A 27,404-nucleotide genomic window follows, 5' to 3' on the forward strand; every position below is an offset into this window, starting at 1 on the left:
GGTCAGTTCATAATTTGATGAACTCTCATCTGGCAACAAGGAATAAACCTCATGGGCTTTTCCAGTTAGTTTGCTTTGTATTAAAAGGGACCAGGTCTCAGCTGGCTATTTTAGCTGCCTTGCCAGTTTCTCAAAAGACACAAAAAACAGTTCCACATCTTCCTCATTGAATTTTGGAATTAATTGGGCGAGTTTTAGCAATTTTGTACCCAGCCCTGAATTTGTTCCTTCATATTGGCTATGCTTTCAGTGGGGTTACTGTGTCACCCCTAGTTAACTCAAGCAGCTTCATCTATCTCTCTTCTGATTCTTTCTGGAATATTCTTTCTCTCTCTCTCTTCTCTCTCTCTCATTTCTTCTCCTGTCTTTTTTTCTGTCCCCTCTCTCTCTCGTTTCTTCTCCTGTCTTCCATTTTCTTTACGTTTCTTTTGGAAGGCCCTCTCTTTCTCCCTCTCCTGCCTCTCTCTCTCTCTTTCCCTGTCTTATAATTCAAGTTTTCTTTGTTCCGATGCTAACAGCACCCTGTCGGATTCTGTTTCTAACACTGCTGCTGCTTCTTCAGATTCAAGGGAAAAATGGTTGGCCACTAGCCTTAGGAGTTCAGACTTCCTAGCATTGCCACATACAGTGATCCCACGCTGCTCTGCCATTTTTCACAACTCCTCCATAGACAGTGCTTTTAACTTATCCCAAGTTATTTCACCCTGGTTTGGAGAGCTACTCGCTTCAGTTGCAGACATGTTAGTATTCAATCACACACAACCACAATAAAACCTATATTAATCTTGCTTTTTTTGATTGATTGGGAACAATTTGGCTTCCCACTTCCAATTTCTCTCGTTTGTCTGTGGATAAAATTCCAGACGCTAGCACCCAAATTTCTGTTATGACCAGGTGCGCAAGGTGTCTAGGGGTCTTTTACTGTCTTCACCTGGTCTTATTGTCACAGGGTTTAATTTTAAACACACAGTGTTTTGAGCTCCCCCTTGGTGAATCCTTGTCCACCAATTTCCAATTATAAGGCAAAGAAATAAGCACAAACAGGCCTTCTTAGGTTTAAAGAAGAAAAGTGAAATTTATTAAAACTTAAACTCTAATTCGGTTAACACCTACGGATACACGCCGTTCCCTATGCTAACATGCACACATGATATGCACTTGCAAATAGGGACAGAAAAGAGCAGAAGAAAAATAGAGAGGTTTGAGGCAATATCAGAAAAGTTTCTTGTTTACTGTGCTTCAAGCTCACTGTAGTCCTTTTGTAAGTAGTCTTGTTTTTCGTTGGGGCCCAGTATTCTTCTTAAACCTTGCCCACTGTAGGAGACTTTTCTCTCTTAGGGGTCATACGTCTTCAATGGGTCTTCAGTTCCGTGAGAAAGAGATGGGAGCAGACAGGAGAGAGATCTTTTCAGTCCAGGAGCAAAGAGCTTTCTGAGTTTCAAACACACTGTGGCAAGTTCAAATTCAAATAGCTCCAACCACCAGTTAGTCATGTAACTAAACTGGTCTGACCAGGACTTCTGTGTATCAGGGAAGCAGGGACTGGGTCCTTTGTTCCAACACTATTTGCTAGCATGCAAAAAGGGTCTTTCCAGCGAGGGGCCTGGCAATTCCTTGTGATAGGCCCTTTTTCTTCCTAGCAACATTTTAAAGTTTTTAATGTTCATGTGGCAAAATAATGTGTGCCTCACTCTTGGCAGGCAGGGGCCAGCATGACAGCGGTTTCAGCTGAGGCTTCTCTGGTTCTTTACTGGAGCGAGGGAGAGAGAGTTGTTCCCTTGAAGACTTTCAGTTACTGTCTGCTTTCTGAGTTATGACTCACAATCTCTCAGAGTTGCACAAGCAGTCACATGACATGGCCACCTTTTTGTGTTTCAATGAGGTTCTTCTGGAATTTTCTCTGAAATTCAAGACTCTCTCCTCAGGCTGTCCAGATGTACTTGGTTGTTGGGGGGTTGGGGTGGGGTTGGCTCTTTCAAAGTCAGTGGGTGTCGATGGCTCTTGACAACCACATTGATAAGGCTATCTCAGGGAGCATCCCATTGTTCTGGCGAGGCTGAGTCAATCATGGTTGTATCCAGTCTAATGCTTTGGTATTTCAAATTCCATCTTGGCTGCTAGCTGTTCTTTTTAAAAAAGTTATTTGTAACAATTTCCAATAAAAGTCTCAAACAACGTTCCAATCGATGAAATTAATATTTTCCATTTGGCTTGTGGAGTTTTCATAACACTATGTTACACATAACGCATGGGGGACAATAGTTCCCTGTTGCATTCTCCATGGCAACACCTCGACCAATCAGAGTCGACTTGCCAACCAGTCAGCACCCTTTTCTCATGTAGTATAAATTGTTGCTCCCTTTGAAACTTGGCATTCTTGTGTCTGTCCTGATGAGTGTAAGACAAAAAGCTTCGACAGCATGTCTCTTTCTTCATCAATACTCAAGTTCCAAGCAACTACACATTTAGTACCTCAGCCATGCCTGCTGCCTCCACAAGAAAATTTCCTTTTTGGTCTCTAATCAGTCCCACCCATCCTTTGATTGTTTCTATATTTATAAAAGACTTTATTTCCCTATTATGTTACCAGCAAATCTATTCTCGCACACTTTCTTTGCCCCTCTTATTTTCTTTTTCAGTTCATCTCTGTACATTTTATATTCAGCTTAGTTCTGTACTCTATTATGGACTTGAAATTTATCATAAATCTCCTTGCCTGACATAGTCACAGTTAACTTCTGAAACAAGATGACGCCAGGCATTTTTAGTGTTGACTAGGCAGTTTAGAAAATTATTCTTTTTGATGCAGGAACAAAAGAATATCCCCTCAAGCCTGTTCCAACATTGACTGGGACCATGGCTGATCTTTGACTTAACTCCAAATTTTTGTCTTTGCCCCTTAATACTTTTGGTTAACAAAAATCTATCAATCTCAGTTTTAAAATTAACATTTGATCTAGTATCAGTTGCTGTTTGCGGAAGAGATTTCCAAACTTCTACCACCCTTTGCATGAAAAAGTGTTTCCTAATTTCACTCTGAAAGGTCTGGTTCTAATTTTTAGACTATGCCCCCCTAAATCCTGAACTCTTCTATTAGCGGAAGTAGTTTCCATCTACCCTATCTTGATAACTAGAAAACTCCGATCAAATCTTCTAAATTCTAGGGAATACAACCCTATTTTGTTTAATCTCTCCTTGTAACTTAACCCTTGGAGTTCAGCTATCATTCTGGTAAACCTACACGACACTCCCTCCTTCCTAATGTCTGGTGCCCAGAACATCAGGTGTGGTCTAACCTGGGCATTGTACTCGATGATCGATCCAGTTGTCAGCCTACCTGATATTTGATCATACTTGGAGTCATGAGTTGATGAAGATCTGGCTGACTAGTGCCTATGTTACTTGATAAGCTCCATGGTTAGCATTGCAGACAATGGATCATGCTTAGCCCATCGATGAATACTGACATATACAATATAATATGCCAGTTAAGTCAGCACCAGATGAGTGCACTCTTTCCTTATGAATGCAACTCCATGAATAACATAGTGCCATGTTAACCCACAGTCTATATTAATACAATATTAGTGAACAAACAAACCTACTCTTTCCTAACACTCCTTCTCCTGGGTGCCTACATGTACATACCTATTGCTATTTTGCTGCTCCTTCCAAGTGCCATCTGAGGCCAGGATTGCAGGAAGTGCTTGGCTCCCCATGCTGTTTACAGAAGAGTCCTGGACTGAGGTGGCCTTCATACACGTCAGCTTACTCCCAGGCAACCTGATGGCTCCCAATTTTATGTTGGCATACAGGTGTGAGAAGGTTACCTCCTTAAAATTTACAGAGAGGGAGCAGAGAGTAATATAACACAAAAGATGGATTGCAAAAGCAAACTACTGGAAATCTGAAATATAAACAGAAAATGCTGGAAATACTCAGCAGGGTCAGGCAGCAACTGTGGAGAGGGAAACAAGAGTTAATGTTTCAAATCGATCAGATTGCAAACCCATTTGAAAAAAAGTGATTTTCTGACTTTATACAACCAATTGAGAGCCTTGTCCACCAACAGCACATGCCAAAAATTTGGGAATCACTGAATATGATTTTATGGTTATTTATGTGAGTTTGGCGAACAGGATTCTCTGTCAGGTGTGATAAAGATCCCAGTACAGCCACACACAAACCAAGGCTTAGGTCATGCAATAAAAACAAGAAATGCTGGAACCACTCAGCAGGTCTGGCAGCATCTGTGGAAAGAGAAGCAGAGTTAACGTTTCGGGTCAGTGACCCTTCATCGGAACCGATCATGCAGTTGGTTACATTTTTAAATGAAGTTATTGGCCACATTGTTGGAGATTTAGCAGACTAGTTTCTTCTGCAACGTTTCCAGGCATTTTCTCCCAGTGTTGTCGCAATAACGGAGAATACTACCTCCCCCTTCTTCCTGGAACAAAAGGCATAAACAGTACGTGCTGCAGAGAGTGAAAGGATTCAGATCTTCTGCGCGGTTGCGTGGCTCGGCCTGCACGGCGCTGTTTCTCCCCAATCACAGCAGTGAGGGGGGCAGAAGCGACGTTTGCAAGTTAAAATTAGACGGTGCAGTGGGATTCAGGGGAAAGCTCGAAGTTAAGCGAACTGCATTAACAGTGAGCACTGCTGGTGAGTATGGAAAATTTGCGTGTGAATCTGCTGGCACAGAGCGCAACACACTGGGACATTGCACCTAGCAACAGACCCAACTGCAGTAACTTTAAAACAATACAAAACAGCAAAAAAAGTGATTTTAATCGGGTAGATAATTCATTTGTAATCTTTGGATAGAACAGACATTATTTACACGATGACTTTGAAAATAGTTTTGAGTTTTCAACTCAACCGTCGAAAGATTTTTAGTTTCGGTTTAGTTTCCTCGTTGTCATTGGCTAATGGCGCCGATAGAATGTTCGCATTGTAGAATGATACAGATGGCCTTTCGGCCCATCGCGCCTGTGCAGTCACTTTGAAAGAGCTATCCAATTAGTCCCACTCCCTTGCTCTTTCCCTAATAGCCCGAAAAAGTTTTTCTTTCCCTTCAAAATTTTATCCAAGTACTTAGCACGTTAACCCCTAAGTGCTAACCATGGCTTAGTTGATACCTGTCTCCTCTGAATCAAAAGACTGAGTTCTCGAGCACAAAAATCTAGACTGACCTTCCAGTGCAGTACTGAAGGAGTGCTGCACTATTAGAGGTGCCATCTTTTGAATGAGCTGTTGAATTGAGGCCTCTCTCAGGTGAATGTGTATTTAGAAGAGGAGCAGTGGAGATATCTCCAGTGTCCTGACAAATTTCTTTCTTTGGCCTCCTTATCTCGAGAGACAATGGGTAAGTGCCTAGAGGTGGTCAGTGGATTGTGAAGCAGCGCCTGGAGTGGCTATAAAGGCCAATTCGAGAGTGACAGACTTTTTCCACAGGTGCTGCAGATAAAATTGTTTGTCGGGGCTGTTACACAGTTGGCTCTCCCCTTGCGCTTCTGTCTTTTTTCCTGCCAACTGCTAAGTCTCTTTGACTCGCCACACTTTAGCCCCGCCTTTATGGCTGCCTGCCAGCTCTGGCGATCACTGGCAACTGACTCCCACGACTTGTGATCAATGCCAAAGGACTTCATGTCACGTTTGCAGACGTCTTTAAAGCGGAGACATGGACGGCCGGTGGGTCTGATACCAGTGACGAGCTCGCTGTACAATGTGTCCTTGGGGATCCTGTCATCTTCCATGCGGCTCACATGGTCAAGCCATCTCAAGCGCCGCTGGCTCAGTAGGGTGTATATGCTGGGGATGTTGACCACCTCGAGGACTTCTGCGTTGGAGATACGGTCCTGCCACCTGATGTCAAGGATTCTCTGGAGGCAGCGAAGATGGAATGAATTGAGACGTCGCTCTTGGCTGACATACGTTGTCCAGGCCTCGCTGCCGTAGAGCAAGGTACTGAGGACACAGGCTTGATACACTTGGATTTTTGTGTTCCGTGTCAGTGTGCCATTTTCCCACACTCTCTTGGCCAGTCTGGACATAGCAGCGGAAGCCTTTCCCATGCGCTTGTTGATTTCTGCATCGAGAGACAGGTTACTGGTGATAGTTGAGCCTAGGTAGGTGATGAACTCTTGAACCACTTCCAGAGGGTGGTCGCTGATATTGCATCAATATCATCCTGACAAATATTTATCCCAAAATTGACCACAAAAAACTGATGCTCTGGTCATAATCACAATACTGTTTGTGGGAGCTTGCTGTCCAGAAATTGACTGCCATTTTTCCTACATTATAACAGTGACTACACTTCAAAAGTACTTCATTGGCTGTAAAGTGCTTTGAAATGTCCTGAAGTTGTGACTGGTGCTATATAAAGGCAATTCTTTATTTTTAAATGCGAACATATGAATTAGAAGCAGGAGTAGGCCACTCGGCCCCTTGAGCCTGCTCCGCCATTCAATAAGTTCATGGCTGAACTGATTACTCCACATTTCCACCTACCCCTAATAACCTTCCACCTCCTTGCTTATCAAGAATCTATCTACCTCTGCCTTAAAAATATTCGAAGACTCTGCTTCCACTGCCTTTTGAGGAAGAGAATTCCAAAGACTCATGACCCTCAGAGAAAAAAATTCTCCTCATCTCCATCTTAAATGAGCAACCCCTTATTTTTAAACTGTGACCCCTAGTTCTAGATTCTCCCACAAGGGGAAACATCCTTCCCACATCCACCCTGTCAAGACTCCTCAGGATCTTATGTTTCAATCAAGTCGCCTCTTACTCTTCTAAATTCCAGCGGGTACAAGCCTAGCCTGTCCAATCTTTCCTTATAAGACAGCCCACCCATTCCAGGTATTAGTTTAGTAAACCTTCTCTGTACTACCTCCAATGCATTTGCAACCTTCCTTAAATAAGGAGACCAGTACTGTACGCACTCCTCCAGATGTGGTCTCACCAATGCCCTGTACAGCTGAAGCGTAACCTCCCTACTTTTGTATTCAATTCCCCTCGCGATAAACAATAACATTCTATCAGCTTTCCTGATTACGTGCTGTACCTGAATACTAACCTTTTGTGATTCATGAACTAGGACACTCAGATCCCTCTGCATCTCAGAGCTCTGCAATCTCTCACCATTTAGATAATATGCTTTTTTATTCTTCCTCCCAAAGTGGACAATTTCACATTTTCCCACATTATACTCCATTTGCCAGGTCTTTGCCCACTCACTTAAACTATCTATATCCCTTTGTAGCCCCTTTATGTCCTCTTCACAACTTACTTTCCTACCTATCTTTGTGTCATCAGCAAATTTAGCAACCAAACCTTTGGTTTCATCTAAGTCATTTATATAAATTGTAAAAAGTTGAGGCCCCAGCACTGATCCCTATGACACACTACTCGTTACATCTTGCCAACCAGAAAATGACCCATTTATGCCTATTCTCTGTTTCCTGTTAGTTAGCCAATCTTCTATCCATGCCAATATGTTACCCCCTACACCATGAGCTTTTATTTTCCGCAATAACCTTTGATGTGGCACCTTATCAAATACCTTCTGGAAATCTAAGTACAATACATCTGCCGGTTCCCCTTTATCAACAGCACATGTGACTCCCTCAGAGAACTCCAATAAATTGGTTAAACATGATTTCCTGCTATAATGTCTTTAATAATAGCTTTTAACATTTTCCCGAAGACAGATGTTAAGCTAACTGGCCTGTAGTTTCCTGCTTTCTGTCTCCCTTTTTGAATAAAGGAGTTACATTCGCTATTTTCCAATCTATGGAACCTTCCTCGCATCTAGGGAATTTTGGAAAATTAAAACTAACACATCAACTATCTCACTAGCTACTTCTTTTAGCACCCTAGGATGAAATCCATCAGGACCCGGGGACTTGTCAGCTCGCAGCTCCAACAATTTGTTCAGTACCACTTCCCTGGTGATTGTAATTTTCTTGAGTTCCTCCCTCCCTTCCATTTCCTGACTTATAGATAATACTGGGATGTTACTTGTATCCTCAATAGTGAAGACTGATGTAAAATATCTGTTCAGTTCATCTGCCATCTCCTTATTATCCATTAATTCTCCAGACTCACTTTCTATAGAACCAACACTCACTTTGTTAACTTAAAAAAAAAATCAATAGAAACTCTTATTTCTGTATTTCTATTTCTAGCTAGCTGTTTGTTGCAGAGAACAGTGTCAATCTCCCTAAGTATACTGTCCCTATTGTATAATTATACTTACAATTCCCTTTTAAGAACAATGCTGATGTAAACCAACCAGTAAGTTCACAGTGCCTGCAGTTTTCTTGCCGAGGTTCTATTATAGCTTCGTATAGCTGTGACGTCACAGGAAAGCTGTGACTTGATTGGCTGGTAGGGAATCTGTATTGAATTTGAAAATAAAACATTGATAAAAATTGATTAAAACCCTAATTAACTAATTAATTAATAAGTAGAGTAACTAAACCGGAGGGAGGAGATTACTGTATTTAGTTGGCATTTAATATTTATAGTAAAAATCTAGCACTAGGGACCATATAGTTAATTGTAACATAATTTAGTAAGGATTTAATAAGTATTTTAAATTAATTTATTAATTAGTGCTAGAAATGTCAGTTAGAGGGGTAAAGTGCTTCACCTGTGAGATGTGGGAGGTCCGTGATGCTTCCAACATTTTGGACAGCTACATCTGCAGGAAGTGTACCCAGTTGCAGCTCCTCACAGAACCCATGGATCAGTTGGAGCAGCAACTGGATGCACTTGGGAGCATGCAGGTGGCAGAAAGCGTCATAGACAGGACTTTTAGAGAAGTGGTTACACCCAAGGTGCAGGCAGATAGATGGGTGACTGCTAGAAGGGGCAGGCAGTCAGTGCAGGAATCCCCTGTGGCTATCCCCCTTTCTAACAAGTATACCGTTTTGGATACTGTTGGGGGGGATGACCTATCCAGAGAAAACAATAGCAGTAGCCAGAGCAGTGGCACCACTGTTGTTCAGCAGGGAGAGACAAAGTGCAGAAGAGCAATAGTTATAGGGGACTCTATAGTCAGGGGCACAGATAGGTGCTTCTGTGGACGTGAAAGAGACTTCAGGATGGTATGTTGCCTCCCTGGTGCCAGGGTCAAGGATGTCTCTGAAAGGACAGGGGGAAGGGGGAGGGTGAACAGCCAGAGGTTGTGGTACACATCGGTACCAACGACATAGGCAGGAAGAGTGACGAGGTCCTGCAGGGGGAGTTTAGGGAGTTAGGTAGAAAGTTAAAAGACAGGACCTCGAGGGTTGTAATCTTGGGATTACTCCCTGTGCCATGTTCCAATGAGGCTAGAAATAGGAAGATAGTGCAGCTAAACACGTGGCTGAACAGCTGGTGTAGGAGGGAGGGTTTCAGATATCTGGATCATTGGGATCTCTTCAGGGACAGGTGGGACCTGTATAACAAGGACGGGTTGCATCGAAACTGGAGGGGCACAAATATCCTGGCTGCGAGGTTTGCTAGCGTCACTCGGGAGGGCTTAAACTAGTGTGGCAGGGGGTTGGGAAACAGAGTAGTAGGACAGCAGGTGAAAAAACTGAGGGGGAACTAGTACATAGGGCCAGTAAGACTAAGAGGAAGAGCAGGCAGGGAGATGTTGCGGAGCACAGTGGGACTGGTGGTCTGAAGTGCATTTGTTTCAATGCGAGAAGTATAACAGGTAAGGCAGATGAACATAGAGCTTGGATTAGTACTTGGAACTATGATGTTGTTGCTATTACAGAGACTTGGTTGAGGGAAGGACAGGATTGGCAGCTAAATGTTCCGGGATTTAGAAGCTTCAGGCGGGATAGAGGGGGATGTAAAAGGAGAGGGGGAATTGCATTACTGGTTAAGGAGAATATCACAGCTGTACTGCAGGAGGACACCTCGGAGGGGTCATGCAGCGAGGCAATATGGGTGGAGCTCAGGAATAGGAAGGGTGCAGTCACGATGTTGGGGGTTTAGTACAGGCCTCCCAACAGCCAGCTGGAAGTAGAGGAGCAGATATATAGACAGATTTTGCAAAGATGTAAAGGTAACAGGGTTGCAGTGGTGGGTGATTTTAACTTCCTCTATATTGACTGGGACTCACTTAGTGCAAGAGGCTTGGATGGGGGCAGAATTTGTAAGGAGCATCCAGGAGAGCTTCTTGAAAAAATATGTAGACAGTCCAACTAGGGAAGGGGCCGTACTGGACCTGGTATTGGGGAATGAGCCCGGCCAAGTGGTGGAAGTCTCAGTAGGGGAGCATTTCGGGAACAGTGACTATAATTCCATAAGTTTTAACGTACTTGTGGATAAGGATAACAGTAGTCCTCGGGTGAAGGTGCTAGATTGGGGGAAGGCTAATTATAACAATATTAGGCAGGAACTGAAGAATTTAGATTGGGGAGGGCTGTTTGAGGGTAAATCAACATCTGACATGTGGGAGTCTTTCAAACATCACTTGACTAGAATCCAGGACCGGCATGTTCCTGTGAGGAAGAAGGATAAGTTTGGCAAATTTCGGGTACCTTGGGTAACGAGGGACATTGTGAGCCTAGTCAAAAAGAAAAAGGAAGCATTCGTAAGGGCTAGAAGGCTGGGAACAGACAAATCCCTTGAGGAATATAAACAAAGTAGGAAGGAACTTAAGCAAGGAGTCAGGAGGGCTAAAAGGGGTCATAAAACGTCTTTGCAAACAGGATTAAGGAGAGTCCCAAGGCTTTTTATACGTATATAAAGAGCAAAAGGGTAACCAGGGAAAAGGTTGGCCCACTCAAGGACAGAGGAGGGAATCTATGTGTGGAGCCAGAGGAAATGAGCGAGGTACTAAATGAGTACTTTGCATCAGTATTCACCAAAGAGAAGGACTTGGTGGATGATGAGCCTAGGGAAGGGAGTGTAGATAGTCCGGGTCATGTCATTATCAAAAAGGAGGAGGTGTTGGGCGTCTTGCAAAACATTAAGATAGATGTCCCCAGGGCCTGATGGGATCTACCCCAGAATACTGAGGGAGGCAAGGGAAGAAATTGCTGGGGCTTTGACAGAAATCTTCGTATCCTCATTGGCTACAGTTGAGGTCCCAGAGGACTGGAGAATAGCCAATGTTGTTCCTTTGTTTCAGAAGGGTAGCAAGGATAATCCAGGAAATTATAGGCCAGTGAGCCTTACGTCAGTAATAGGGAAATTATTAGAGAGGATTCTTTGGGACAGGATTTACTCCCATTTGGAAACAAACGAACCTATTAGCGAGAGGCAGCATGGTTTTGTGAAGGGGAGGTCGTGTCTCACTAATTTGATTGAGTTTTTTGAGGAAGTGACAAAGATGATTGATGAAGGAAGGGCAGTGGATGTTATCTATATGGACTTCAGTAAAGCCTTTGACAAGGTCCCTCATGGCAGACTGGTACAAAAGGTGAAGTCACACGGGATCAGAGGTGAGCTGGCAAGATGGATACAGAACTGGTTTGGTCATAGAAGACAGAGGGTCGCAGTGGAAGGGTGCTTTTCTGAATGGAGGGCTGTGACTAGTGGTGTTCCGCAAGGATCAGTGCTGGGACCTTTGCTGTTTGTAGTATATATAAATGATTTGGAGGAAAATGTAGCTGGTCTGATTAGTAAGTTTGCGGACGACGCCAAGTTTGGAGGAGTTGCGGATAGTGATGAGGATTGTCAGAGGATACAGCAGGATGTAGATCGGTTGGAGACTTGGGCGGAGAAATGGCAGATGGAGTTTAATCCGGACAAATGTGAAGTAATGCATTTTGGAAGATTGAATACAGGTGGGAAGTATACAGTAAATGGCAGAACCCTTAGGAGTATTGACAGGCAGAGAGATCTGGGCGTATAGGTCCACAGGTCACTGAATGTGGAAATGTAGGTGGATAAGGTAGTCAAGAAGGCATACGGCATGCTTGCCTTCATCGGTCGGGCCATAGAGTATAAAAATTGGCAGGTCATGCTGCAGCTGTACAGAACCTTAGTTAGGCTACACTTAGAATATTGCGTGCAATTCTGGTCGCCACACTACCAGAAGGACGTGGAGACTTTGGAGAGGGTACAGAAGAAGTTTACCGGGACATTGCCTGGTCTGGAGGGCATTAGCTATGAGGAGAGGTTGGATAAACTTGGACTTATTTTCACTGGAACGACAGAGGTGGAGGGGCGACACGATAGAGGTTTACAAAGTTATGAGCGGCATGGACAGAGTGGATAGTCAGAAGCTTTTTCCCAGGGTGGAAGAGTCAGTTACTAGGGGACATAGGTTTAAGGTGTGAGGGGCAAAGTTTAGAGGGGATGTGCGAGGCAAGTTCTTTGCACAGAGGGTGGTGAGTGCCTGGAGCCTGCTGCCGGGGGAGGTGGTGGAAGCAGGTACGATAGCGACGTTTAAGAGGCATCTTGACAAATACATGAATAGGATGGGAATAGAGGGATACGGTCCCCGGATGTGCGGAAGGTTTTAGTTTAGACAGGCATCAAGATGGGCTCAGGCTTGGAGGACCGAATGGCCTGTTCCTGTGTTGTATTGTTCTTGGCTCTTTGTTCTTGTTCTTTGTTCTTCCCTAATTTAAAAAAAGTACCCAAAACAGTGATCCTGAATGAATCTTTAGTAAAGAAAGACATGAAGTGCCGAAGTCTTTTTTTAATTTATTGGTGTATTTTTTTTAATATTTTCTTGAAGAAAGGCAGCAACTTTGAAACCTTGGAATCATTTAAGAAACAATTGGATGCTGTACTGGGGAATTTGAGTGCCATTTTGGATGATTATGCATAATGATCCTGTGACAGTTGCATATGAGGAAGAAGTTTTGTCCACCCTTGTTTACTGAATGCTTCCCACCCATTGTCTTTCCATTTATATTTGGAAGCTATCCAGAGGGTGTTGAAAAGTGAATTTTTTTGTGGGGCCTGTGAATAAGAAAACTAGAAATGATGCATGCTATGTGTCTCCTGGACAAACCCTAAACAACGTGGTGTACAAATTAAATGTTTCTAAACCTTTTCTGCTGTAGTTGCAATGATAATCTGTATTGATATAGTGTCTTTAGCAAAATATCTCAAGCCACTAAAACAGTTTGGGATTAGAGCTAAGAAGGATCAGGAGGCACATTAGAGTAAGTGTCCAAAGGTGTTCTCAAAGAAAGAGGTTTTAACAAGGATTTTGAAAGTAGGGTGAGATATAGCAAGACAGGGATTTAGGGAGGAAGTTCCAGAGTATGGGGCAAGATAAAGGAAGGTTCTGCCACTGATGGTAGAATCAAAAAAGGGGGAAGTGTACAGCGATCAAAGTTGGAGGAGCAGTAGGACTAGCGGAGGTTGCACTGGTGGGAATGGAAGAGACAAGGAGGATTTGAAGCTGAGGAAGAGTATTTTGAAGCCAGTCCATTGGGGAACAGAGAGCCAGTGAAGTTTGGGAATGATCAGATTAAATGATGGGTGAGCAGGATTTTGTGGGTGGCAGTCCAGTGTGAATTGGGATTATTGTATAATAGATGCCAGTGAGGAGAGCATTTGAAAAGTCTGGAGGTGAAAATGATTGGGAATTTCAGAGGCACTGGAGGTGAGATGGTGGGGGGAGTGTGATGGAAGATGGGTGGTGTTTGGGAGTTGAAAGTAGCCAGTCTTTGTGATGGACTGGATGTGAGGTTTCAAACCCAGCTCAGAGCTGATCAGGTTTGAGGCTGTGCTCCATTAAGTTGAGTGGACATCCACAAAGGGATTGTGATAGGGAGTAGATTATCTGCTTGTGGTTTACTCAGATGGCTTCGGAAAAAATCTATCTGATGTCAGACAGCAAGTCTGATCCTCAACTTGCTGTCTGACATTAATGGCGAAGGTGCAAAAATTAAATTGTGTATATAGTTAAGAAAGCTGATCGTGTTTAAGGATAACTGCAGCATAAACCTTGCAGGTTAACTGTATCCTTTGAATCATGGTACAGAAATAACTAATGTTTTTCTTCATTTGTGGTTAGCTTTTTGGTTACAAATCTGACTCGCACAAAGCCAGAATGAGTGGTGTTTAACTGGAAAACATGAGCGATTCACAACAGCAGCTGTGAAGCATCCATTAGTTAAGTGGGAGCTAGCCCTGAGCTACGTATCTTAGTGAAATATGGCTTCTTGTATCTTTGCAGGTGCCCCAAGCCCCAGAGAAAATGGAATCAAACTGGGCAGAGAGGACAATTGTTGTATCAGGTTTTCCTGAGGACATTCTTCCCAGCATTGTGATGATCGACAAACTTACCATTCACTTTTTAAGGCCGAGGAATGGTGGTGGTGAGGTGGAAAGCGTCATCTATCCAGCCGATGCCACTGGCATTGCTTATGTCACCTTCGAAAAGGAGGAAGGTAAACTTCTGAGGCTATAAACCAATGGAAGTATTGTCAGTGTCTGGTGTTCTCGACCTCATGGAAAGATTTCAAAATACCAATGGATTTCCATGGTGTTGGCCACAGAAAGTCAGGACAAGTGAATTTACCTCAGAGTACATTAATGATGCTATAGGTATAGGTATGAGGATCTGCTGCTTTTAGAGTTTATGAAAATCCATCTATTGATAGAAGGGTACAACTCACAGAATGGTGATGCCAAAATAGAGTGTGTGACATACATTGCAAATTTACTATGTTATAGATTAGGCCACATCTGATAGAATACACACGTTGTCTAATTCAGTCAGTGCATTTAGTGGGAAAGGCAGGCTAGACTGTTGTGTTCTGGGAAATGTTGTATTCATAGTCTGTCTATGTTCCTCACTCTGTTGACACCTTTACTGAGAGAATTAGTAGTTTTTTGTGGCTCTCACTCTGTGGTCCTTACTCAAGATATTTTTCTTGGGAAGTCAGCATCTTGGACTACACTCGTAGGTGAGCCTTGGCTCTCTGTGACCCAGAGTAGGCCTTTACCTCCCAATATTGAGGTAATTTGTAGCCTGTCTGTGGGCGTTGAGGACTCTTTCACTGTATTTTTCTTACTGCTTATAACATTTGCCCTTATGTGGTTTCTTTGATCTATGGGGCATACAGGGTGCAAACAAATATGAATTATTTACTGTACACAGAGGTTTTAGAAATGTAGGGTTTTAATTTGGTGAAAGGGTGAAAACAATCACTACATGGGGGCTGTGTTAATAAGGCATACCTGTTTGAAAGTCTGGTTTTAGCACACAATTTTGGTCCTAATTGCTGATGACCAGAATTTGAACCTGATTGGAGGCACTAAAATAGACTCCTGTAGGTTTAGCACTAAACTGCTGATTAAACGTAATTATTGTGGAACATTATATGTGGGCTTCTGAAGGTGTGGTGGTAAATGAACAGTGGGAAACATTTAAAGAACCAGTTCAAAGGGTTTAACAAAAGAACATTCTGTTCAAAACCAAAAACTCGTCCAGAAAGACCCATCCGTGGCTCACTCAGGAAGTTAAGGACAGTATAAGACTAAAAGAAGAGGCTTACAATGTTGCAAAAAATAGTAGTACGTGTTTCAGAAACCAGCAAAGGTCTGCCAAAAAGTTGAGAAAAAGGGAAAAAGTAGAATATGAGAGTAAACTAGCCAGCAATATAAAAACAGCTTTTATAGGTACATAAAAGGGAAGAGAGTAGCTAAAGTAGATGTTGGTCCCTTAGAGGCAGGGACAGGCGTAATCATCATGGGGAATGAGGAAATGGCAGAGGCATTAAACAAATATTTTGTGTCTGTCGTCACAGTAGAAGACACAGGTTCCATACCAGAAAAAGGCATTAACCTAGGGGCTAAAAAGAGTGAGGAAATTAAAGATATTGATATCAGTCGGGAAGAAATATTGGAGGAACTTGAGCAACTAAAATCTGACAAGTTCCTGCAACCAGATGGCCTACATACTAGGGTTCTAAAAGAAATGGCTACAGAGATAGTGGATGCACTGGCTATGATTGTCCAGAATTCTTTAGATTCAGGAATGGTCCTATCAGATTGGAGGTTTGCAAATGTTATGCTGCTTTTCGAGAAAGGAATGTTACGACCAGGTGAGAAAGCTGTCTAGGGGTCCCTTTCAGCCTTCACCTGGTCTTGCTGTAGCAGAGTTTCATTTTACACACTGTGTTTTGAGCTCCCCCTTGGTGAATCCTTGTTCACCACTTTCCAATTATAAGGCAAAAAATTAGCACAATCATGCTTTCTTAGGTTTAAAAGAAGAAAAGGGAAATTTATTAAAACTTAAACCCTAATTCGGTTAACGCCTACGGATACACGACGCACCCACGCTAGCGTGCATATGCGATACACACATGGAGACAGGGACAGAAAAAAGCAGAAGAAAAAATAACGTGGAGAGGTTTAAAGCAATATCTGAAGAGTTTCTTGTTACTGTGCTTCGAGCTCACTGTAGAGTCCTTTTGTAGGTAGTTCGTGCTTGTAGGTAATTCTTGCTTTTCGTTGGGGTCCAGTATTCTTCTTAAACCTTGTTTACTGTAGGAGACTTTTCTCTCATGGACTTCCTGTGTTTTCAGTGGATTCCAAAGCTGATGAGAACGAGATGAGAGCACACAGGAGAGCAATGTTCTCAATCCAGGAGCCAGAGCTTTCTGACTTCAAACGCTGTTTTCTCCAATGTACAAACTCATAGTTCGAAACTCTGCAACAGCCAGTTAGTCATGTGAATAAACTGTTCTGACCACGTCCGTTCTGTGTATTGGGGAGCAGGGACTGGTTCCTTTGTTCCAACACGGTCTGCTAGTATGCAAAAATGTATTTCCGGCTAGGGGCCTGGCAATTCCTTGTAACAGGCCCTCTTTTCTTCCCAGCACAGTTTGAAGTTTAATGTCTATGTGGCACAATTAATGTGCCTCATTCTTGGTAGGTAGAGGCCTGCATGACAGGAGATAGAGAAAAAAGAGGGAACTCTCGGCAGTTAGCCTAACATCAGTCGTTGGGAAGATGCTGGAAACTATTATTAAAGAAGTCTTAATATTGTACTTGGAGAAACATAGTATGATTAGAACAAGTCAGCATGGTGTTACTAAAGGGAGATCCTGTTTGACAAATTTATTAGAGTTTTTTGAGGATGTAAATAGTAGGGTAAATAAAGGGGAACCAGTAGATGTAGTATACCTGGATTTTCAAAAGGCATTTGATGTGGTAGCGAATATGGGATTAATGTAGGATTAGTATAAATGGGTGGTTGATGGTTGGCACAGACTCGGTGGGCTGAAGGGCCTGTTTCAGTGCTGTATCTCTCTATGACTCTAAGGTGCAACAAAAAAGATTAATACACAAGATAAGGGCTCATAGTGTTGGGGATAATATATTAGTGTGGATAGAGGATTGGTTAACGGACAGGAAGCAGAGTGGGCAAAAATGGGACGTTTTCAAGTTGGCAGGAGGTGAATAGTGGGGTGCCGCAAGGATCAGTGCTTGGACCAGAGCTATTTACACTCTATTAATGACTTGGATGAAGAGACAGAGAGTAATGTATCTAAGTTTGCTGATGATACAAAGCTCGGTGGAAAGGTAAACTGCTGGGAGGACATAGAGAGGCTGCAAAGAGATATCGACAGGTTAAGTGAGTGGGCAACATGTTGACAAATGGAGTATAATGTAGGGAAGTGCGAAGTTGTTGATGTTCAGAGAGACTTGGGTGTACTCATACTAGGAACGCACAAAGTTAACATGTAGGTGCAGCAGGCTATTAGGAAGGCAAATGGCATGTTGGCATTTATTGCAAGGGGATTGGAGTACAGGAATAAAGAGGTCTTACTAATATTGTACAGGGCTTTGGTGAGACCGCACCTGGAATACTGTGTGCAGTTTTGGTCTCCACATTTAAAATGATATACTTGCACTGGAGGCAGTGCAGTGAAGATTTACTAAATTGGTCCCTGGGATGAGTGGGTTGTCCTATGATAAGAGGCTGAGTAAATTGGGCCTATATTCTCTGGAGTTTAGAAGAATGAGGGGCGATCTAATTGAGACATACAAGATTCTGAAAGGGCTTGATAGGATAGAAGCTGAGAGATTGTTCCCACCGGTCGGGGAATCTAGAACATAGGGACACAGTCTCAGTATTAGGGATCAATCATTCAGGACTGAGATGATGAGAAATTACTTCACTCAAAGGGTTGTGAATCTTTGGAATTCTCTACCCCAGAGGGTTGTGGATGCTCCATCATTGAATACATTTAAGGCTGGGATAGATAGATTTTTGGTCTCGCAGGGAATCAAGGAATAAGGGGAGCGGGCAGGAAAATGGAATTGAAGCCCAAGATCAGCCATGATTGTATTGAATGGCAGAGCAGGCTCAATGGGCCATATGGTCTACTCCTGCTCCTGTTTCTTGTGTTCTTGTGTTGAGTGGCTGGCTGACACAAAGCGGTAACTTGTGGGCTGGCTCAGGGACTGCATGAGAGGGTTCTTTGATGTGGCACTGGAGGTCCTGGTGAAGGATGTCCAGAGGAGGAGGGATGTCCTGACCCCACAGGGGGATGGAGTCCACTTTGCCCTCCTGTCCTTAGCTGCTGCTTCTATTCCTCCTGCAGACCAAGATATCCCCCTAGCAAGATGCCAGACCAGGCGATCTCTTCCTCCTGGTGGCTCCTATAAAGTATCCGCTAAGGTAGAATAGCATATCATTCACGATCTTAAGTGTAGTCCACAAGAATTTCCAGAATAAATATTGATGGAGTGTTGGTGAAGTCTTGACAAAGTGTCTGAGAAAGTCTGTGTGTGTGTTTCAAAGGTCTTCTTTAAACCTCCAGCAGCAAGTGAATAGTAGAAGGTGAGCATGCCTTTTAAGTAGAAATTCTCAGTGATGACTTAGAGAGATACAGCACTGAAACAGGCCCTTCGGCCCACCGAGTCTGTGCCGACCAACAACCACCCATTTATACTAATCCTACATTAATCCCATATTCCCTACCACATCCCCACCATTCTCCTACCACCTACCTACACTAGGGGCAATTTACAATGGCCAATTAACCTATCAACCTGCAAATCTTTGGCTGTGGGAGGAAACCGGATCACCCGACGTTAACCCACGTGGTCACAGGGAGAACTTGAAAACTCTGCACAGGCAGTACCCAGAACTGAACCCAGGTCGCTGGAGCTGTGAGGCTGCAGTGCTTGCCACTGCCACCCTTGTTTACTTCTGTTCAGTTGGTCGTTGTTCGAAGACCATGGCGTGGTAGTGTCACTGAACTAATCTAGAGGCCCATGCTAATGCCCTGGGGACATGGGTTCAAATCCCACCATGACAGCTGGTGGAATTTGAACTCAATTAATTAATAAAAATCTGGAATTGAAAGGTAGTCCCGGTAATAGTGTCACTGTTGTAAAAAAATCCATCTGGTTCACTAATGTCCTTTAGGGAAGAAAATCTGCCGTCCTTACCTGGTCTGGCCTACATGTGACTCCAGACCCACATAAATTTTTTTTTTTTTAGAGATACAGCACTGAAACAGGCCCTTCGGCCCACCGAGTCTGTGCCGAACATCAACCACCCATTTATACTTCTTTTGGGCCTCCTTATCTCGAGAGACAATGGATACGCGCCTGGAGGTGGTCAGTGGTTTGTGAAGCAGCGCCTGGAGTGGCTATAAAGGCCAATTCTGGAGTGACAGGCTCTTCCACAGGTGCTGCAGAGAAATTTGTTTGTTGGGGCTGTTGCACAGTTGGCTCTCCCCTTGCGCCTCTGTCTTTTTTCCTGCCAACTACTAAGTCTCTTCGACTCGCCACAATTTAGCCCTGTCTTTATGGCTGCCCGCCAGCTCTGGCGAATGCTGGCAACTGACTCCCACGACTTGTGATCAATGTCACACGATTTCATGTCGCGTTTGCAGACGTCTTTATAACGGAGACATGGACGGCCGGTGGGTCTGATACCAGTGGCGAGCTCGCTGTACAATGTGTCTTTGGGGATCCTGCCATCTTCCATGCGGCTCACATGGCCAAGCCATCTCAAGCGCCGCTGACTCAGTAGTGTGTATAAGCTGGGGATGTTGGCCGCTTCAAGGACTTCTGTGTTGGAGATATAGTCCTGCCACCTGATGCCAAGTATTCTCCGAAGGCAGCGAAGATGGAATGAATTGAGACGTCGCTCTTGGCTGGCATACGTTGTCCAGGCCTCGCTGCCGTAGAGCAAGGTACTGAGGACACAGGCCTGATACACTCGGACTTTTGTGTTCCGTGTCAGTGCGCCATTTTCCCACACTCTCTTGGCCAGTCTGAACATAGCAGTGGAAGCCTTACCCATGCGCTTGTTGATTTCTGCATCTAGAGACAGGTTACTGGTGATAGTTGAGCCTAGGTAGGTGAACTCTTGAACCACTTCCAGAGCGTGGTCGCCAATATTGATGGATGGAGCATTTCTGACATCCTGCCCCATGATGTTCGATTTCTTGAGGCTGATGGTTAGGCCAAATTCATTGCAAGCAGACGCAAACCTGTCGATGAGACTCTGCAGGCATTCTTCAGTGTGAGATGTTAAAGCAGCATCGTCAGCAAAGAGGAGTTCTCTGATGAGGACTTTCCGTACTTTGGACTTCGCTCTTAGACGGGCAAGGTTGAACAACCTGCCCCCTGATCTTGTGTGGAGGAAAATTCCTTCTTCAGAGGATTTGAACGCATGTGAAAGCAGCAGGGAGAAGAAAATCCCAAAAAGTGTGGGTGCGAGAACACAGCCCTGTTTCACACCACTCAGGATAGGAAAGGGCTCTGATGAGGAGCCACCATGTTGAATTGTGCCTTTCATATTGTCATGGAATGAGGTGATGATACTTAGTAGCTTTGGTGGACATCCGATCTTTTCTAGTAGTCTGAAGAGACCACGTCTGCTGACGAGGTCAAAGGCTTTGGTGAGATCAATGAAAGCAATGTAGAGGGGCATCTGTTGTTCACGGCATTTCTCCTGTATCTGACAAAGGGAGAACAGCATGTCAATAGTCGATCTCTCTGCACGAAAGCCACACTGTGCCTCAGGGTAGACGCGCTCGGCCAGCTTCTGGAGCCTGTTCAGAGCGACTCGAGCAAAGACTTTCCCCACTATGCTGAGCAGGGAGATTCCACGGTAGTTGTTGCAGTCACCGCGGTCACCTTTGTTTTTATAGAGGGTGATGATGTTGGCATCGCGCATGTCCTGGGGTACTGCTCCCTCGTCCCAGCACAGGCATAGCAGTTCATGTAGTGCTGAGAGTATAGCAGGCTTGGCACTCTTGATTATTTCAGGGGTAATGCTGTCCTTCCCAGGGGCTTTTCCGCTGGCTAGGGAATCAATGGCATCACTGAGTTCCGATTTGGTTGGCTGTATGTCCAGCTCATCCATGACTGGTAGAGGCTGGGCTGCATTGAGGGCAGTCTCAGTGACAGCATTCTCCCTGGAGTACAGTTCTAGGTAGTGCTCAACCCAGCGGTCCATCTGTTTGCGTTGGTCAGTGATTATGTCCCCCGATTTAGATTTGAGGGGGGTGATCTTCTTGATGGTTGGCCCAAGAGCTCTCTTCATGCCATCATACATTCCTCTGATGTTTCCGGTGTCTGAGGCCAGCTGAATATGGCTGCATAGGTGTTGCCAGTAGTCGTTTGCGCAACGCCTAGCTGTTCTTTGTGCAGTACTTCTGGCTGCTTTAAGTGCTGCGGATGTTAAATCGCTGGGGGCTTTCTTGTAGTTCAAAAGTGCAATGCGCTTAGCGGCTATGACAGGTTCCAGCTCTTCATTATGAGATTGAAACCAGTCTGCATTTCTCTTCGCACTTTTGCCGGAGGTGGTCAAAGCTGACTCATAGATGGCGTCTCTGATGTGGGCCCACTTGGTCTCAGCATCCCCTGTGGGAGTGTTTTGAAGGGCTGTTACAAGTGAATTTAGAAATTTTTGTAACAGCTGTGGGTGAGAAATTCTGCTCGTGTTGATGCGCGGGTGGCCCTTCTGCTTGGAATGATGCAACTTCTTTGGTCTGAGTCTAACCCTGCTGCACACCAGGGAGTGGTCGGTGTCGCAGTCCGCACTGTGGAAGCTGCGTGTGATTTGAACACTGTTTAAGGCGGCTCGCCTTGTGACAATGAGGTCTAGCTGGTGCCAACGACGTGATCTTGGGTGCCTCCATGAAACCTGGTGACAGGGTTTAGTGTGAAAGAACGAGTTGGTGATGCAGAGGTTATGATAGGTACACAACTCAAGCAGTCTCTGCCCGTTCTCATTCATCCTTCCAACGCCATAGCGCCCAAGGCAGGAGGGCCATGAGTCATGGTCGGCCCCAACCCTGGCATTAAAGTCCCCCTTATATACTATTTATATAATTTATACTAATCCTACACTAATCCCATATTCCTACCAAACATCCCCACCTGTCCCTATATTTCCCTACCACCTACCTATACTAGTGACAATTTATAATGGCCAATTTACCTATCAACCTGCAAGTCTTTTGGCTTGTGGGAGGAAACCGGAGCACCTGGAGAAAACCCACGCAGACACAGGGAGAACTTGCAAACTCCACACAGGCAGTACCCGGAATTGAACCCGGGTCCCTGGAGCTGTGAGGCTGCGGTGCTAACCACTGCGCCACTGTGCCGCCCAAATGTTGTCAGGCAAACCCCCACCTGCTGAGACTGAGGCACACATTCTTTTTCCATATGAACAAAAACTTGAAATTGCAAACCCTGACTGGAAGGACATTTGCATAGTACAGACAATGTTGAAACAATGGAGACCCAGCAGTTACTTCCCCAATACACAGAAGTGACCAGACCAGTTTTAGTCACATGACTAACTGGCTGATGCAGAGAATTTGAACTTCCAACAAAGGATTTTGAGGAGACTGTTCCATATAAGGAGCTAGTCACATGACTAACCTGCTGGGCAATCCTGGAGTTTTTATGAATTTGAACTCCCTACAAAGGGATTTTGAAGAGAACGCCATGTACTCATGGACTGAGAACATCTCCTCTCTGTCTGCCTGCCTTCATCTCTTCCCACGGAACTGAATCTTGTGAAAACATGTGAAACTCAAAGAGAGAAAGGTTTCCTACGTGAACAAGAAGACCACTGGGCCCCAACGAAATGCAAAACCATATCTTCAGTCAGGGACTACAGGGAACTCGAGAAACAGTAGTGAGATATTGCCTCAAACTGTTCTACTTATCTTTTCTTCTGCTCTTTCCTTACCCAATCTGCATGTTTATATCACGTGGGCATGATAGTGTGGGCGCGTCGTATATCCGTAATAGAGTTTAAGGTTTAATAAATTTCATCTTCTTTAAACCAAAGAAAGCCTGTTTGTGCTCATTTCTTTACCTTATAATTGGAAAGTTGTGAACAAGGATTCACGAAGTGGAGGGAGCTCAAAACACATTGTGTTTAAAATTAAACCCTGTTACAATAAGCCCAGGTAAAGACAGCAAAGGACCCCTAGACACATTTCTCACTTGGTCGTAACAATGTGGTTGACTCTCATGTACCCTCTGAAGTGGCCTAGCCAACCACTCAGTTGTCAAGGGCAAATAGGGAAAGATAAGCGATGCCCATATCCCATGGAAAAAAAAAGAGAGGTAGTTAAAGGAAACGTCTTGCACGAAACACTGGCTAGACCGGCATTGTAGCTTAAGACCCCATCTTGGACGCCTCTTTATCACTTTGTCACTTGAAGCATTCAGCCAAAATTTCACCTGTAGTCTTCTGATACTGTTCAAATAATATTTTGATCTTTCAAGGGTTATTTTCATTTCTGGTAAAAATGCAAACTACTTTTTTTCCAAGTTATGGACAGCGTGCTGAGAAAGAAAGAGCAAGTGCTTGAAGACAAACAGCTTCCAACGAAATATCCATTGACAATTTCACACAATAGAGTGGATGTAAGTGTATACTGCTGAATGTGCCCTCTGACCCACCTTGAGGCCTGGTTCACAAACTCCTCAATTTTAAAATTCTCACCTTGTACTCAAATCCCTCCAAAGCCTCACCTCTCCCGACCTCTGTAACCAGCACTAGCTCTAACATATTCCAAGAACTCTGCGTTCTTCCAACTCTGGCGTTTAGTGCACCTCACTCTCCTTTCCAACTCTGCTTAAGGACGACCTCTTTGACCATTCTAGTTAGCCATTCTAATAACTCTTTGTTTGGCTCTGTGTCAGTATTTGTCTGATTGCGCTCATGTGAAGCGTCTTGAGTTGTTTTCCTACATTAAAGACATATTTAAAAACATATTTAATATTTAACACAAACTAAAAAGAGCTTTTTTGGTTGAAGAGCACTGGCATAAAATAAGTCAGAAAAATTAGTTACAAACTTAAGTTAACTTGTACAGCAAGCCTGATTTGTAATTGTCTTTGCAAGTTGTGCCAGTAGATGGTGCTAACGTAATTTTGATGGTGCTGTATTTGTCAGGATCTCTAATATAATGTACACTTTTATGGCCCCCTTATAGCAGAGGAGTTTTTTTAAAATAAGTTCGCTATGACATTACTTTTGTATGTCTCCCAGCCAGTCTTGCAGGACAAGACTGCGACATTGCACATTTTAGTTATGCCCCTAGTCTTTGTCTTTCATTAACCTGGAATTTCCAAAATGAATGTAACTAAAAATGCACCCATTCTGCAGATGTCAAGTTACGTCCATATTCCTGACCAAACACAATAGAATACAACTGGAATATAAAATGGGCGTAAATCAGTTTAACAATTGGGGCCCAAGGAAAATGCTGAACTTGCACCATATATTCCTTCTTTACATATGAAAATTAAAGTTTCAACTCATTCAACGATCATTCAGGCACATTAGGCACAGTATGTTTAAGAGCCTGCTATCAGGCTTTTCAATTTTTAATGCAACTCATGCTTGTGTCATAAAATACATTAAAGAAAAAACAAAAAAGTACCAAGTGACGATGAATTAAAAAACACAAAAAGTTGCAATAAAATACCAGAAAAATAACTCTTTCCTGCTGCACCTCTCAATTTTGAGAGAGGCTTTGAGCACGCTCACTTGCAGGAAGCTGGTACATAAGACTCTAACTTGGAATGAAGCTTGTTTTATGGGCAGAGAGATTGATGAAAGCCTGAAAGCCATAAGCGATTGTGCATGTTTGGGCATATTGTCCCCATGGCCATTCTAGGTAACATTGTCCCACTGACGACATATGGCAGCATCCAGAACTTCTGAATTTGCAGGATTTGTCATGCGATGCGGAGTAACAGGGTTTTAAAATCAGATGGTAATGAACCCAAGTAATTTTAATTTTGTATTGGAGAGAATGTACAGGCCATTCAGCCCAACTAATCCATGCTGGTGTTTATGCCCCACACGAGTCTCCTCCCACCCCTCTTCATGTAAAAGTATATTGCTGCTTGATGTCTTTACATTGCTCTTATAATGTCTAATTCCTTGCCCCACGCTCCCCTTTATCATTATAATAGTCAAGTCTGGTGCAAATTTCTGAGTTTCAAATTTGCCAACCCAATCAGTGGAAGTGAGAAGCCTTAGTATCTGCAAAATATATCATTGGAATTGCAGCTGTAACATTGCAATCACAGCTCCCAGCTTGTTTTCTTACTTTTAACAATCAAGTAAGTCTTATTACTATATCGCAAATGAATGACCTAACCTATAAATTGGAATGCATGCCTGCAACATGTTGCTTAATGGTCGAAACGTATGCTTCTCTTGTTGTTGTCTTTGTATTCTTCCATGATTATTTTCTAAATAATGTACTAAGTGCTGGGACTGGTACAGTGTTTGTTCATTCTCTAGTTTATTGATATACTTTTCCATGTCTCCTCTCTGTGCTCTACCTCTCCCAGATTAACCCAGTTGACGTGTGGAATTCACCATTTGAAATGAGAACCTGTGTCCTGCCATACTTTATTATTAGCACTAATCCTGTGATATATAAATGTTCTATTGCAATAGAAACCAGTAAGTACTTCACTGTAAATAATAGATTAAATGTTTTGCTTTTCACAGGTCTTTACACAGGTCTTGGTTGATCTGGACTTATCAATATTTGGTGAGAGGCTGGAGTTGGTGAGAGAACTTGAAAGCAACAATAAAAGCTTGCATTTTTCCTTGTGGCCTGATGGAAGGTTGCATGTTGAAGGTTCTTTTGCAGCAATAAAAGAACTGAGGAAAGATCTTCAGAGAAGGGTAGGTGAACCTCAAGAACTTCGTCTCCAGAGTTCAATGTTGACGTCCGGAGTAAATGCCTCAGAAAAGAAGCTCGTAAAGCCTGCATCTAATGTTGCAACTCAGATGACTGAGCCTCAAAAGCTTGCAGCCTCACCGAGTTATGGAGTCAATTATACCTTGCATCCTGGTGTATTTGAGGAAGAAACAACAATTATTCTAGATGCAGATATTTTTATGTACATTAAAGAGTTTTGTCAAGAGCAGTGTGAAGAAATACTTCAAAAAAATTATGTAAGAGCTGTGGTGACAAATTCCGATTGCATAACTGTACTCCAGCTGGAAAAAGCAAGTGACAGATGTGAACCATCCCAGCTGATGGCTGCAAAGTTTGGAATAGAGATGATAATCCGCCAAATGCAGCAATCATTGGTCAGTGAAAAAATTAGATTGGATGGTGGCAGAGGGCAGAACAAAACGCTAGAGATATGCGAGGAAACTGTAAAACGCTTTCCTGAAGTTTTGTTTGGCAGTACTGATGAATATTTCACCCTCATAGGCAATTCTAACCATTGCAGTCTGTTCAAGAAGGAAGTGGAAGAGAAGGTGAAGGCTGTGCAGCTGGTGTTTGATCCAGCGTTCAGTGGGCATTCAGTAAATTTGAATGCAACTGGACACTCCTATCATTTTGACCAAAGTTTAGGTTCAAACACTGTGCATGGATGCTGTGAGCCCAACACAAGTGAGTACATCCTAAATCGAGAAAGCCACTCTGGCCAATATACAAAGAGTCAGGCTGACTGTCTCCAAACATCTTATAGCAGGAGTGATTCATAAAGGAAATTGGGAAGCTCTCATTGTGGTGTAGATGCATTAGTCAGTGGGCCATCTTCTTTGCCAGCTTCATGCAGTACGGGCTCGGGTACCAGACAGGCCAGACAGTCAGAAAATACTGCAGGGTCTGAAAGATCTCTAAGCAGTAGGCAGTGCCATTTTTGATTGGATAAACCACTGCAGTTTACTTGTTTTTTGTATGTGGAACAGTTTTTATACAATGTGTGCAAGGAAAAAAGCTGACAACTCATTTGCAACTGGCACTGCATGGGCTGTGTGTGCCCTGGTTTCAACTCCAGTGCGCGGGTGCTGTAAAGTAGGTACATTATGGCCCTAACCAGAACAGGAACGCCAATATAGAATGTAACAAAAGCTGTTAGTTATAGAGGGCCAATAATAATATGTCGACCATCTCACAGCACTTGTACAAATGAACCATTATCTGGTATGGAGTTTCCGTACA

The 27,404-nt window shown here is 43.6% G+C and overlaps 1 protein-coding gene across 2 annotated transcripts; it reads left to right on the top strand.

The window, feature by feature from the left end:
- Positions 1-4,398: 4,398 nt before the first annotated feature.
- On the top strand, positions 4,399-27,062 carry LOC137371907 (RNA-binding protein 43-like). Of its 2 annotated transcripts, XM_068034929.1 has the most exons (4): positions 4,399-4,662; positions 14,153-14,366; positions 23,747-23,841; positions 25,949-27,062. In XM_068034929.1, the coding sequence occupies exons 2-4, from the start codon at positions 14,174-14,176 to the stop codon at positions 26,942-26,944; spliced, it is 1,284 nt and encodes a 427-aa protein (XP_067891030.1). In that variant the 5' UTR covers positions 4,399-4,662; positions 14,153-14,173; the 3' UTR covers positions 26,945-27,062. The 2 variants fall into 2 exon arrangements, with proteins under 2 accessions (XP_067891030.1, XP_067891031.1); XM_068034930.1 differs by lacking the exons at positions 4,399-4,662; positions 23,747-23,841 and having other exon boundaries at positions 14,203-14,366.
- The last annotated feature ends 342 nt before the right edge of the window (positions 27,063-27,404 follow it).

This window comes from Heterodontus francisci, chromosome 7, assembly GCF_036365525.1.
Source record: "Heterodontus francisci isolate sHetFra1 chromosome 7, sHetFra1.hap1, whole genome shotgun sequence".
Classification (NCBI taxonomy): Eukaryota; Metazoa; Chordata; class Chondrichthyes; order Heterodontiformes; family Heterodontidae; genus Heterodontus; species Heterodontus francisci.

What these genes read in the sequence shown, in the direction of transcription:
- LOC137371907 (XM_068034929.1), top strand. Translation starts at nt 14,174, where the DNA reads ATGGAATCAAACTGGGCAGAGAGGACAATTGTTGTATCAGGTTTTCCT. An exon ending in CACCTTCGAAAAGGAGGAAG is followed by an intron (nt 14,367 to 23,746) that starts GTAAACTTCTGA and finishes TTTTTTTCCAAG; the next exon opens with TTATGGACAGCGTGCTGAGA. An exon ending in TTTCACACAATAGAGTGGAT is followed by an intron (nt 23,842 to 25,948) that starts GTAAGTGTATAC and finishes TGCTTTTCACAG; the next exon opens with GTCTTTACACAGGTCTTGGT.